This window comes from Polyodon spathula, chromosome 10 (assembly GCF_017654505.1).
Source record: "Polyodon spathula isolate WHYD16114869_AA chromosome 10, ASM1765450v1, whole genome shotgun sequence".
Lineage (NCBI taxonomy): Eukaryota > Metazoa > Chordata > Actinopteri > Acipenseriformes > Polyodontidae > Polyodon > Polyodon spathula.
Window position 1 is genome coordinate 15,393,843 of NC_054543.1, and position 14,757 is coordinate 15,408,599.

General features: G+C 36.2%; 1 protein-coding gene across 4 annotated transcripts in view; it reads left to right on the top strand.

Moving 5' to 3' along the window:
• The window catches only part of LOC121321868 (protein bicaudal C homolog 1-like), a 109,066-nt gene that overhangs the window by 27,400 nt on the left and 66,909 nt on the right, over positions 1–14,757 (top strand). For all 4 annotated transcript variants that reach the window (XM_041261165.1, XM_041261166.1, XM_041261168.1 and 1 more), the window contains exon 2: positions 12,312–12,358. In XM_041261165.1, the coding sequence (XP_041117099.1) occupies positions 12,312–12,358 (47 nt within the window). The remainder of the gene's footprint in view (positions 1–12,311; positions 12,359–14,757) is intronic.

The following is a 14,757-nucleotide window of genomic DNA, read 5'->3' on the forward strand; positions in this document are numbered from 1 at the left end:
GAAAAATCTTACCAGTTGGACAGCTAAAGGTTAGACGTCTACTCCAACAAAAGACATTTTATGTGTGGTTAATATACAGTATGTATTTAACTAATCAGACTTTTAGTCCTTGCTGTATTGTTGTTGCGATAACAGCTTGTTAAGATAAGAGAATGTAAACAATACTATCTCAGGTAAAACACTTGCCCAGGCCAGTCCGCTCCGTAATTGTGGCATGGTGCGTTTTCACCTGCAGGCAAATACTAAAGGAACACCTATGCTTCCAGGAGCCCACAGAAGCCTCATCTTTTTAAATCTCAATTTTACCTCAAACATTTAACCTAGTCCTAACATTAAAGTCATTGTTAGATAGCAAAACTGCTATGCAGTGCTCCCAAGTGTTGTGTCTAGTAAGACAATGTGGGGAACATTAGTGTTTAATGCAATGTTCACAAGCAGAGTTGGGATTCTGGTACATCTTTCTGTATTTGATAGATTTTGTTTTTCAAAGAAAAGCAACAGCAAGGTTTGCTTTATGGTTTTGAAGTTAGGCACCACCTGTCTATTTTAAATAGCATTTTTTACAACCACAAGAGACCATAGGGTTTACTAAGGTTATTGATTTAGTTGAACAGCTCTTCATACACAGGCAATGGAATGTTAGATACCTTGTAGAATAAGTATCACTGTGGGCTTTCTTGAGTGTGGTGAAAACCAGCTTGTATCTAACATATATTTTTATAATTTACAGTCGAATACTAAACAATGCAGATAATCTTAATGTGGTGTAATTTCAATCTAATACAGTTTATATTTTGCAACTACATTTCAGAGGTCTGTAATACAACAATATTATATATACTCACACACACACATTACAGTTACAGATGTATAGAAGTTCCAGGACATGTTATCCTGTGTACAGATATCAGCAAGTGCAGAGAATATGCAGCACACTTGTGATTTATAATTTGTTAATAATACGGTATGTTGTGTGGGGTGTCTCTTGTTAAAAGATGTGTCATTTCTGCAGTTGCTTTGCTGTTCTCTAGGCCATGTTTCACGAGAGACACCCTACATGCACCGTATTAACTTTTCTCCTTCTGAAACTTTGTCATTTAAAAGAACAGGTTTCAGCTCCCCTCCAGATTCCAGACCAAGTCTCTAATTTTGGCCGGGCTACACAAAACTAGAACACTTGTTGGCTCAGTTTCCATGTCCCTCACCCCTCTAGATTGATTGATTTATTTTTTCAAATTTAAAAATGGATGTTCCATCTAGCATTACTTTCCCTGGTGATGTGAGTCTTGAATGTATTGGCAACATAGTCCATCTCCTGGGTGGTAATGCGGTGGTGTGATTACATGATTTAATCACTTTATTTACTCATATTTTTGTTGACTGAACATGGGTCACATGCAAGGGGTCGAGATTATATGTCCCCGAATGGAAAGAGCTGGTGCCTTTTATAGCAGGTGTTTTTTTATTCTTAGGCATGGCAGCAATGTGGTCTCCCAGCTTTTCAACAAGTTTCACTTCCAAAGACATCCTGAGAATATTTAGAACAAGAAATGTGCTTGGAACATTTACCACACAGTGTGTAGTGTATAGTGCTGGGGATAACATGGGCTTTTTAATTTTTTTTTAATTTGTTTTCTTTTACTATACCCATGCCTTTGTAGTTTCTTTGCAAGTGAAGTATTATTTTTTTATTAGAAACAAATACGAACATGGTAATTTTTGCCCCTGAATACATTTCAAGGAGTGGTTGTTTGAATGTTAAACTATATGTCCTAACATTAGTAGAATGTGGGTTTTTTGTGAGACTGAACAATGAATAGTCTTGCTCACACAATGCTGGGGCTGTGTCCAAAGGTTCTTTCGCTACACAGGGATTGAAAAGTTCATCAGACAGGTTCACGCCCTGTGTTTTTGGGGTTTTTTTTTCTTCCTGTTTAATAAACTGTTTGACAATGTGTGAAATACAATAAATCACATATTTTAAATGTCACTTGCATGCAAAATCCGATCTTTTGATTTGTATAATGCATATTACGTAAACAAACGTTATTAGAATCCACTACCAAATCATTATACATTACGTACAACTCTACATGGCGCCACTGCCATGTATGGAGCAGGGTATAGTATCCAAAGCAGTGGGCTCGTACCTCTAGTGGCTGTATTGCTTCAGTAAAACATGTACTGAATACCTAGTGTACAAGACCGTGTAAGAGAAGTGCTATGGTAGAATATGTTTGAAACATACAAAATGTACGCTAATGCTGATAATTTTTTATTTCGAAAGGCCCCTCCAGCTTGTGTTAATCAGAAGCAAATTTCGTCATTTGCCGTCTCGACAGCAAAGCACTAGAGCATAAGCTGTATTGAAAGAGATGTCTTGAAACCCCTTGCTGTTTGGGATTTTTTTGTTAAATGCCCAGACGACCAAAAAAAAAAAAAAAAGAAAGTTGAAGGCAAACTGCAAGCGACTCGTATTATAGAGGCATAACCAATCTCTGGGGTCACTTGACATGTGTAAGTTTATTTATTATTGTTGTTGTTAGTGTTATTGATATTTTTAGTAGTAGTAGTAAACTGTGACTGATAAGCTGCTTGGAAATACGGTAACTGTTAAATAAAGCCTTGTCCACTGCAGTTGGTGCTGCTGCAATGCAAGCTTAGTGTACATATCACAAGCAGGCTCAATTGCATGTAAATAAACAATGTGTATTTTTATTTAAATTATAAAAACATGATTACTGTTCTATATATTTTTTTAGTTAACTACATGTGTGTTTTATTCCATTTATATGAATTACCTGTAAAATTAGGATTTTCAATCAAAGATAAACAAGTAGCTGCGGTGACGTTACCAATACATTATGGAAATGAGTACCATTGAAGTTTGATCCTTTCTTCGGTAATGTGTTCCGAATCTTCGAAGGTCTGAATGTATCCTTCGTTGCAGCCCTAAACAATGCCACACGTTTTAAAGTATGTTTAAAAGTAAACTGGTGTAGAAGTATGCATCAGGACGCACATTTTTTTTAAAGCTATTAAGCCGTCTTCATAACTATCTTTCTCACTAAACAGTTGTTCTTGTGTTTCTCCTGTCCTCATGTTAAAGGGTACATAGGGACCTTTTTTATTTTATTTGTTGCATGTTCCCATGTGTTGCTACAAATCTTTACGTAAGATGTTTGTATTGTTTTATTTATTTTTTTAACATTTTGAACACTTTTAAATTGCATTCCCTGCCTCAGATGGCTTCACATGGTCATCTCAGATCTACATTTCCCATCATCCTCCTGCTCACTGGTAAGTCCATCTTAGTTACATATGTGAGCAGGAGGATGATGGCAAGTGTAGTTCTGAGAGGTCCATGCAGGTACATGTGAAGCCATCTTGAGTCAATTTAATTTCAATTTAAATTTAAATTTTCAATTTAAAAGTTAAAGTGGTCAAAATGTAAGAAAAAAATAAAACAATACGCACACCTTATGATAACTGTAGCAACACACGGGAACACGTAACACAATAAAATAAAAAGGTCCTTATGTACCCTTTAAGCACCTGGAATATGTATTGTGTGTACAGGTCAGTTCTTACCAGTTTTTTTTGTAAATGTGTAGTCCTGTATTACATCAGGCAGGGATGCTACTGGTATTGAAGGTTTCCAGGGTTTCATAGTTTTTTTTTGTTTTTTTTTCACTTTTGGCAGGAATAATGATGAATATTAACCCTCCCCGGAAATGTTTTGACAAATGTAATCCTTTTACCTCTTTTACCTTGATCTATTGCATGAGAAGGAAACTTCTATTGTAAAAAAAAAAAGTTATTTTCCTACAGAGTTCTTTTCCAACAGCTACTACAAATACCTGTAAATCATTGAAAATGTAGCAGAGGCAAAATGATTTATTAAGATAAAATGGCCCAGCCTTGCTATAAACTGTACTAAACTGCAACAGGAGGATAGTTCATTTTGTAAGGAATGCAGTTTATTTAACGGTCAAATTTATCTACTGCACTTTAAAACAAAATGTAAGAAACATTTCTTTATGTGCACACGGTTTTGATAAACAAAGACTACGGCTGTTTAAACTTATGTCCTCAGTCTGTGCTAACTTATTTTGTGATAAAAATGTGCTATACATATGAATACTTGTTTCTATTGCATGTATTGCTGCAAACTTTCAATTTAAATATAATTATAATACTTTCCATGGCAGGGTTGAACAAAAAATTATTAAATTAAAAGCTATGGGAGCAGCCCTTTTGCAATCTACCTAAATTGGGTTAATACAAAGATCCAACAGCATTTGAAAGAGGCATGATAGTGGGTGCACATGGAGGTGAGGACAGCAGTGTTGGTACTGTAAGCTGCCCGATGAGTAATCATTAATGGCAAAGAGGAGGGAAAGGGTCACCAAGACAGACGTGTCACAAGCGGTTAGTGACTAACGGGTAACAGACCGGTATAGAGGCTTGTCAGATCTGAAACATTAATGAAAAGTCAGATTAACATCCCTTTCAGCACCTTGTGGAGTCCGTGTATAGTTTTCATTAATAAACCTCTCTTCTTAATTAAAATAACGTATCTGTTTCCTTCATTTTTAGGTACAATCATTATGTGCAGGTACATTATGAAGGCGTCTACTAAGAGTAGATCACTTGTCAACATTTGGAAACTGTTTAGCGGAACGCTGATCATATATATTATCATATAACAGACGTATCCCCCAACTCAATACCACAAGACCATCATGATAGTAAAAATAGAGAGAATGAAGCGTTCTTACCTTTTGTATAAGTTAGTGATCAGCAGATGTGTCATTCGCACAAGCACAACGTGTGGTTTTCACTAACTATTGTGCAGAATAAATTTTTTTTTTTTCTCCCCCTGATGATTACATAGTCATAATGGTTTTGATCAGAAAATGGAAATAGAGGGAGGTTTTTTTTTGTTGTTTTTTTAAAAAACTTGCATGACATCAACTTCCTGTCTGGGAAGCAAGCACAAAACTAAATGAACACATAATTTTGAGCTTCTTCGACACAAATGCCAAGAACCCCACTTTTTTTGTTAAGTTTTATTTATTTGTCCTGCTCTGACTAATTAGATATGCAAAGGTACATACTTTTCTTTTTTATTTCTAATTTGTTAACCTAGCTTTTATAAAGTATTATAATTGAAGGAGCATTTTTTTCTTTGCTTAATTTCCTTTCATCCAGAAGCAATAGACTAAAGATTAAAGGAATGGGGCAGATAGTAAGTGAAAATTTAGAAAGGGGTGTTTTTGGGAAGGCTATTTCTTTATCGCTGATACAATTCTGTGTTCGACTCGCCCCATCACTATTAACCTCCCACACAGGAACTTACTGTTGAAGCACCAGATAGACAAGACGGCCTGGAATTTAACTTGCATCATTCTTCCTTTTCAGTACATTTGTTTTTAATGGGAATTTGGCAGGAAACAAACCTTCTTGAATTAAATCTGTTTTATTTAAAATGTACCCTGGCTGTATCGCTGAGGAGAATGCTGAACGTGGAGTTTTTGTTTTTAAGGAGGACTTTTTAAAAAGAGGAACTGTGGTGATTATTCAATTGATCTAAAAAGAGGTAGCTCTAAATACTGCTGTCATTTAAATAATTAGAGTAGCTTCAAATAGATTGTTAAAACCTGCCCCTTAAGGGTCTGTGACTATTGGTGTAGTCTAGGCTAGATACTGTAGGAAAAAGTGACTATTAGTAAGTGACTTGTGTCTGTGTTACATGCATCTGTGACAGGCAACTAGAACTGAAGAGCAGCTGCTAAACTATAAAATATAAAAAAAAAAAAACAAAACAAGATCTCTGTAGTTACAGTAAGAATCAATTAGAAGTATTACTAACATCATAAAATGGTCAGGGGAAAACATAAATATCCCCATGTGTCTTCTGTATAATTCCCTGTAGCAGTTTCTGCACCTGTTTGTAGGTAGGGATGAGCTCCCACGTTGAAATGTTAAATGTTGAGCAGCTTTGGTGCTGCTACATCCGAATGAGACACAGCAAATCAGGAGCTTAATTGGATGTTTGGATAGACCAGATATATCAAGGTTATTTTTGAGGTGCTGGAATTACTCCCAAATTGTAGCCTGAAAATGAATAGGAACTGTGGCAGCATGGATATAAACTTGACAAAGCACAATTCTTGGGAACTGTAAGATTGCAGTGAGTTTTGGCACCATAACAAACCATTTCACTTTCTTCACTGTCAAATCCTTAGCAGCACTTACCTATGGGTAGCAATTAGCATAGCTAATTATAACCGCCCACTACATATCAGAAACCATTCACGTTCATACATGCTACTTCCGTGTTGCAACCACTTCTCATTTTACTCACATACCGGTCTATTCATGTCTGCAACCCATTTTATTAGAGCTGCCAGTCACCTTTTTGTTCATAAAAACTGCAGTGTCTAGTTAGTTGTTTTAAATGTGTCCAAGTTCATCCCATATGTGCTCAATTGGATTGGGTTCTGCAGATTGTGGAGGCCATGGTAGATTCCTGAAGTCTGTCAGGCTCCTCAAACCATTGCTTCACACTATGACTGGATGAATAAATCCAGCTGGGTAGACTAGTTCTAATAAAATAGCTAGGCAGTGTATATCCATAGGGAATGTAAAAGTAGATATTGGAATTTTTTTTTATTCCCAAGGAAACATTTACGCTTCCAGGCAAGGTCAGATTGAAATTCCTTCTAATAGTGGAATAAAGTCCTGAAATTAAGTTTAAATATATTTCCTCCATCTGGGTAACACTGGTCTTCCAGCTTTAAAAACAATGCTTTTGTTTTTTTGGCTTTTGCAGTGAAGGCAGACAAGATGGGTCATTCCACACAACAGCACGTGGCTGTAAACGTAGCTTTGTGCAGTAGTCTTTTCAGACTCAAGCTTTGTTTTATCTTTTTACCACAATAAACACTTTTTAAAAAAAATGTCTTGTAATTTGAAGGTTATATTTTATTAGTGCTAAATTGTTTATTCAATAATAATAATAATAATAATAATTCTGTCAAATTACATACTCTCAAATCCATGAAGAAGCAAAACATGTTTAACATTGTGAAGGTTATTGATGCGGTGAATCTTGAGGGTGGGGTTTACTCCACAGTGCATTAAAGGGTTTCAGTGAGTGGGATGTACTCATGATAACACTGTTCCCCAGGATACCTCAAGATTTACACAAGAACACAGATCCTGTCATGTAATGTCTTTTAAACTTCTTTAAGAGCATTCAACTGTTTTGGTAACTGGATCTGATGGATTTACTTCTAAAACTGCTTGTCTGCGTGCTTGACATTAAGACTAGAAATGAAATGTTAACACGTAGAAAGTTTTCGATAGAGACTCTAGAAATTAAGTTGCCATGGTTATGGTTATGTTTATGTTATTTTTTATTTTTTTTTAAATTAGGTTTTACTTGGCTGAAATAGTATCCCTTGATTTTCCTGCTTTCAAGATGTTGACCTCTCACCTGCTGCCTCAGATTCTACATAATACTTCAACAGCATGCCTCTATATTTTTATTAGATATTTAAATAGTAAACAAAAAAAAAAAAATCCTGCACGAGAACATTATTACAACTGCCTTGTGTATGAGAATATGGTGCTCCAATATTGTGATAATACTTCATTCATACAACAAACTGTTCCAGTATAAGTACTTTAGATATTGAGAAATACATATGTTCTGAAACTTGACCTGCAACTGGCAATGAGGGACAGAAAAAAAAAAAACCATGAAAGACATAACGGTCTTTTGAGTTGATAGATAAATAGCGAAGGTTTTGCAAGGAGGCAGAGATGTGTGCTGACATTCTATGTTGAGTAGCAGTTTTGATTTTTTGGGAGGTGTTTTCTGTTTAATTCATTTTTCTGATGTGCAAAATAGGTATACTATGTCCCAGATATTCGAAGCGATGCGCAATCCCCACAAAAAATTATATTTTCCAACACTGCACAAAACAGTTGCGCAAAGTTGGAAAAGAGCAGTTTTTTGCATAATGCGCAAATGTGTTTGTGCCTCGCGTTCATTACCAAATGTGCAGAAATGGAATACTACACGATAATGTAATGTAAACATTCTGTGCATTGCAAGCTTGTCACGCTTATCGTAAAACCTAGCCCTTTTCATTCAAATTTGGCCTTCGGAGCAATTCAAATTTTTTGGTGCACCAGCACACATTTGTATCTAATGTTTATCATTATCACAGCTAATAAGCTAAATATTTAAAGGTCATCACAAATTCTGTGGAATTCAAAGAGATGTATTTATGTTGTGCTGTTTGCTCAGAAGTAAGTTTGATTTCTCTGCTTCTGTTGTTTCCTATTCTGATTCATTTACATTTTTTGACTTTCTTGTTTTCTGTTACAGTCCCATCTGTTTTTTAACCCCCTGAGTATTAGCCGTGATCCCACTTATCAAACCGCTGTTGCTCCCTGTCTGGACTGATCAGATTTTTGTAATGTGTTTTTTGTAAGAACTGGAAGTCGTCTGTTATAAGAAAATACATACATACATACATACATACATACATACATACATACATACATTAACAACAACAATAATTAATCATCCAGCTGGAACCAGCTTTTTTTTTTATTGCATATACTGTATATATCTGCTGGCTCGGTCTATGTTACATACCAGCGGTATGTACTGTGATACCGTGCTATACTCTTGGTTCTGTTTTGGGAGTTACTCTTTCCAAAGCACCAAGAAAGCATGCTTTGGAAAGTGATTAGTTTTCTTTCGGTCCGAAAGAACGATCATGATTGCAGCTTCCCTGTTTATTTTTTAAACATATACTAACACTAGCGATGCTGCGATCACAATTGTTCTTTTTAATAAAATCATTATATAGATGTGGACCGAACCTTGCATGATCTCTGGGTGTTTTCCATTGTTGTACTACCTCGGAAAGCACCTGCATTTCACGTCAGTGTTTTGGGTTAGTGAGTGATAGAGTGATGTGCTTTGAGTTAAGGCTTGCTTTTTAAAAGCGTTATTTTCTGCCTCGCAAAACTGGTTTTGTGCTTGGCGCATAGTTTTGAACATGGCAGGATCTAGCAAATTGTGGCCACTCCCACCAAGTTACGCATATGTTATTTGTGCATAGCGCAAAATATATCATAAAATATATCTCTTCAACCTCAAGGATGGTCTTAGCCAATCAGTTTCTCAGTAGAGCTGTCCTCTAAAGTGAACAGGACTTTAACATATTGAGACTTGCTTGAAATGGGCTACTTTCTACTTTTGCTCAACGACCCAGTCCAAAATATAACATAAAAACACATTATTAAAATCTGTTCACACACAAAAAAAACATTTGTTTGGTTTATATACAGTGTAATAGCATCAGTGTCCTCTGCAGCAATCATTACTTGTATATAATTGACCTTTGGTTAAGTGCCCATGCCTTTGGCTTGGGTCAGTCTCTGCAGTCAACTATTTAGTAGGTAATGACAGCTATGTTGGACATTGTTGCTTGATTTAATCTTTTAATTGACTTCCTTCATAGAGAAATATAGCTTGTCTTTGATTTATTAGGGATGTCCTATTACACACAGTCTGTCTGACATTGTTTACAATCTGACAGACATGACATATAGATGGGATGTGCTCTGTTACCATAGGCATGCTCATATGTGGAAAGTTTGTATTGGTTACATTGTATTCATATGTGGTTCTAGCCATGCCTGAATTATTTATTTAATTAATTAAATGAATTATCCTGCATTTCAGCCCTACTACCAGAGGCTCTGTCTTTTATGTAAGGATAAGTTTGTTTTTGCTGTTAAGTTTGTTTAAAGCAGGTTCTTCATGACTGCCACGTTTTTAAAATAGGTGAATTAGTTTCAAAGCCAGTTGACACTTTGACAACCATTTCAGAGTGCTGGTGTATAGATAGCTCAAGCTCCATTCATGTCTCCTTTTGTGTTAATATTGTATGTCTGCCAAAACGATTCATTTGTCTATTTGCAGAAGAGGTGAGAGCTGTAAACGCACTACTTTCATACCAATTAGAAAGCATATGCTTCAGAAACACATACTTTCTAACTGTTTCATTTAAGATGTGCTTTCAGTGAAACCAGCTGCAGATTCTGTGGGGGAGTAATTACAAGCATATGTGTGAGATGTAATTTGATATTCTGTATGTAAGCTCAATCTTCAGCCAACCGCCCTCTCCATTATTAGGACTGTAGTAGTTCATGCTCTTGAGACCTTGAAATACTTTTTATTAACCAGTTTGGTTGTATGTATAATGCATGTGCTGCTGTACATTTTGTCTTTAATGTGAATGGCACAAACATCACCCTTTGTATGGTTCTGTTTCCATCTTGCAGGCTGGTGTGTGTAGTTGTATGATCTTGAGCACAGCTGCGCACACACACACACACACACATATTGGTAACACAGCAGGGAGGTGGGTTAAAATCCTCCCTGCATAAAAACATACGTTTGTTTGTTTAATTATAATTGGATTATTTCATTTATTATTAATTAACACCGGAACCTGGGTATCGCTGTAAATTAGAGCCAGGTGTGGGGTATTTAAAGAGAGCAGCCAGTCTCGTTGGGGCTGCTGTGTGAAGAGCCCAACTGTGTAGTCCTGAAAGGTATTGTGCTGTGTTTTTTTTGTTTTGTGTTTTTTTTTTTTTTTCAGCTGGTAAACAGCTTACCTGTCTGGTCATTCACTTAGGTTCCTGATTGTGTTAGTCATTGCTCGAAAAGAGCTAGGTGTTTATTTTCATTTTATTTATTTTTGCAAATATTTAAAGTGCTAAACTTCCAGTCTGTGTGTGCTGGGTCTGTGAGAAGAGTGTGTGTGGTGTTTGTATTTAATATATAATCTATATTTATTATTTCATTTATTTATTAGCTAGCGTATTAATTTTGAGTATAAATATATATAATATATATACCAATTAAATAAAAATGTGTTTGTGTGTTTTGAATATTGCAAATGAAAACTCCCTCAAGCGGAATGAATGACCATCATAGAAATCCATTCAAACATTGACACATTGCATTTATAAATGCAATGTGTATTAGTAAATAACTTTTATTGGCTGCTTGGGAGCTAGAAGAAGAATTGTGAGTGCCGGAATACCACAGAATGCATATTTAACAAAGTGAATGCTTCAGGACGGAATGGAAAGTATTTGTTGTTTGCAGCACAGATGTCATTTTACATTCTTTCCAAGAAAATCATCAATTTAATAATGAGCTATTGAGGGGCTCCCGAGTGGCGCATCCAATAAAGGCTCTCCACATGGAGTGCAGGATATGCCCTATAGTCTGGGATCGCAGGTTCAAATGCAGGCTATGTCAACAGTGGAGCTGTCAGATCGGTGTTGCCCTTCGGCGCTATAGGTCTGGTGGCCTCGCTGTGGAGCCGCAGTGCAAAAAATGACGGACTGGCAGGAGCACGCTTTGGAGGACGTCTGCTCCAGTCTCCGTTCCCCGAGTCGGGGGGGGGGAGCGAGCGGTGAGCCGAGGATACAGATAATAATTGGGCACACTAAATTGGGGAGAAAACCAGGGTAAAAAACTGGAGATGACTAAATTTATATTTAAATAAATAAATAATAATTCTTACAATTAATAAGCCCATGCACTGTTAACATTGGAAACAAGCCATGTTTCATGAAGGGGATATTCATAATGGAACTAAGAGGAGGGCTTGACCTGCTATTAAAGTGTACATCTATCAAACCAGCATCATTTCATGTACAGTACATCATACTTACCTGAGGAGTGCCAAGCGGGCTGTGGGGATTGAATCCGGTATCGCTAGCACAAAACCAATAACCCTTACTGCTTGAGACTAATCAGCATTTAACTTTTACACTGATTAAAGTCCCGTCCTTCGGGCTTGATGTAAAACAAAGGTTCTATTATAGGTAACTCTGCAGCAGCAGTTGTGATGCATAGTTCACTTCCAAGTCTCAGGAATTCACTTTAGATAAACCTGTGTGTTAAATGACTAAATAATAACAATACGGAGGTAGAGGAATGATCCATTCAATACTGCTGACCGCTCTAGTGTTATTGTAAAGATGTTGAAGCTATGTAATTAGGACAGTCTTTCTGTAAATTAATGTAGTTGCTGCAGATGTAGCTGTAAAGTAATATGCCTTCTGTGGCCAATTACCATTACATGAAATCACTGCCGTTTTAAAGAGGCTTCACGAATGTTTTAATTCCATTTTTAACTTTGGATATCAGTGTAATGTATCACTGCTTTAAGTAAATGTATCTATTTTCATTTTTACAGCTGCCACAGAGGGGAAGGTCAACGGTGGAGAAGATTTCTTTCAGAAGGTAACTGCAGAATAAACAGTTGTGCTGCCTGGTCTGATTATGCAATGCAGCGTCTCGCAGTACAAAAACAGCTGGAAAATGTGATCTGTTTGTATTTAATCCATTGTTCCTTTGTTGGTTTTTATCGCCCATAAAAGGAGTTTTGATTTGTGTTTATATATAATTTCATTTTTTGTGTTTTGTGCTGCAGAAATGTGATTGTGTTTCAAGTCCATCTTCATTTAATAGATACTACTCATAATGGATACAAAATAAAATATTGGATACTTTTATTATAATACCTATTGCATAAGGTTGTGTGACATGCTGGACTGTTTGTTTTGTTATACAAACATTTGTCTGCTTTGGGGAGGATTTGATCAGCCAACATGTACACTGTCCCACTGCGGTAAGACACAACTGGAGTATTTCACAGCATTGGAGTATTTAGTGTTGTATTACTGTAGAAAAGAATGACATACATTGGATGCATGTCATTTATGCATAATGTAATGTACATTATTCTACAAGCCATTATTGCAAGTATGTTAAATTGAGATTAATTCTAATTTCCTATGACACCATCATAACTACATAAAGTGGGGTAATGTAACCCAGGGTGATGCCCCAGTGCTGTCAGATTCTTTAAAATGAAAGTCTCCGTATTATACATGTACTTGTGATGGAATTCAGGAAAAAGCTGCTACCGCGCTACTAGTTTTAGCTCCATTGTCTCTGATAAACTCTGAAAGGATTAAAGTCTTTTTGGAACATTTTAAGGTATGTAAACTGTGTCTTTTAAATTAAACTGTATGAGGAGCTAGGTGGTCTCCTCATGAACAGCTGAAGATAATTTATTTTAAACTCTGCTTGTATACCTGTGTTGCCTTCCAGCATACAGGCTGCTTAGTTGAGGCATTGATTGACTAAATGTGCTGGTCTTCATGAGTCATGCTTCACTGTATCTGGTGTATTGGGATTCAGTATCGACCACAACTAACAAGCCCAACCTTGAAAAAAAAAAAGTTAAAATACAAAGTTTCTTAGTTTTTTTTTTTGGACCAAGACGAAGAAAACTGTGTTTCCTGTATTTTTAATTCAATTTATAAAGCTTTTTAAAAATACATTTAAGATGGAATCTTAAGTCTTAATTTGCAAAGCTTGAAAGCATATGTAACAGGGTGTGCGTGTACAGTACATTACAGTATGTGCTGTTCCAGTCATTTGTATTGAAGGACAGCAAATTAGACTCGACTTTTTAACTCAAAATTAACACCAGGTGGCTGTCTGGAACCACTCCTCAAGAAAACATGTGTTCGCATGAAATTGTTGCAAATGTAATGATATGTCCATTTTTAAAAAGACCTAGGTCTGAATTTCACATGTTAGAACATAATCTCATGCTTTGCTTTGTTTTAACCAGAAGTGGGTCCAGTGAATGAAACCTTGTAATACAGGTATCATTTTAATCAAGTCTAATTTCAGCTGTGAAGCCAGATGTAGCTAGTATTATGGCGTGGTAGCTGGCCATGTTTGAATAGTAAGAGTTTAAAACACAGCATTCCAAAAAGGTAACGTAGAACTGCATTAAAAATAATTTGGTAGATGTTTGTAATCTCCTTCCTGACAAGCTGAAAATACTCACTAACTAGGTTCCCATATGTGGTCTTGTATATAGTATGGTTAAGTGATGAAGTAATACACAGTATATTGAAGATATGTAAGAAACAGACTTGTGTTCTAATGGAACACTGCCAAAAGATATATTCTTTATTAGAAAAAGTTTCTGGGCTATAGTTCCTAATATATAATATAAGTTAAGATTTTACTTTAAAATAAGGAGCAATATTGAAACAACATTCACAGTTAAGTTTTGAAAATGTGACGACTATATATTTTCTAGGTTGTGTGTAAAGGGTGTTACTGTAGAAAAGAGGGACACAAATTGGATGCATATCATGTGATACCAATCTACCAATGTTTATTAACCCGAGGTAATAGGCCCAGTACTACTGACACCACCATGACTCACAGCACAGACTGACTTTATGACCATGATGCCACCTCCTCAGGAATTTCAAAATGATGCTAATTGAAATTAAGCATGGTAAAGATAAATTTACTGTTTTTTTTTTTTGGGGGGGGGGGGGGGGGGGGGTTGATATAGTTCAGATATATAAATATGAACTGCAGCCATACGCAAATAGGTCCAGGTTTCTGCATCTCTGACTCTGACGCCTAAAAGTAAAAGGAAAGTGTACCCTTGTATATTTTAAGATCTCCAAATTATTCTTGGTTGTAGATTTCTCCTTCTACCCTATCAAAATAATCTGTGCGTGCCCAATCATAATGCACTTTTTTTTGTTTTATTAGAGGAATGCAGAGACTGTGCTTTTTGACTTCCGGACTACCTGTTCAAA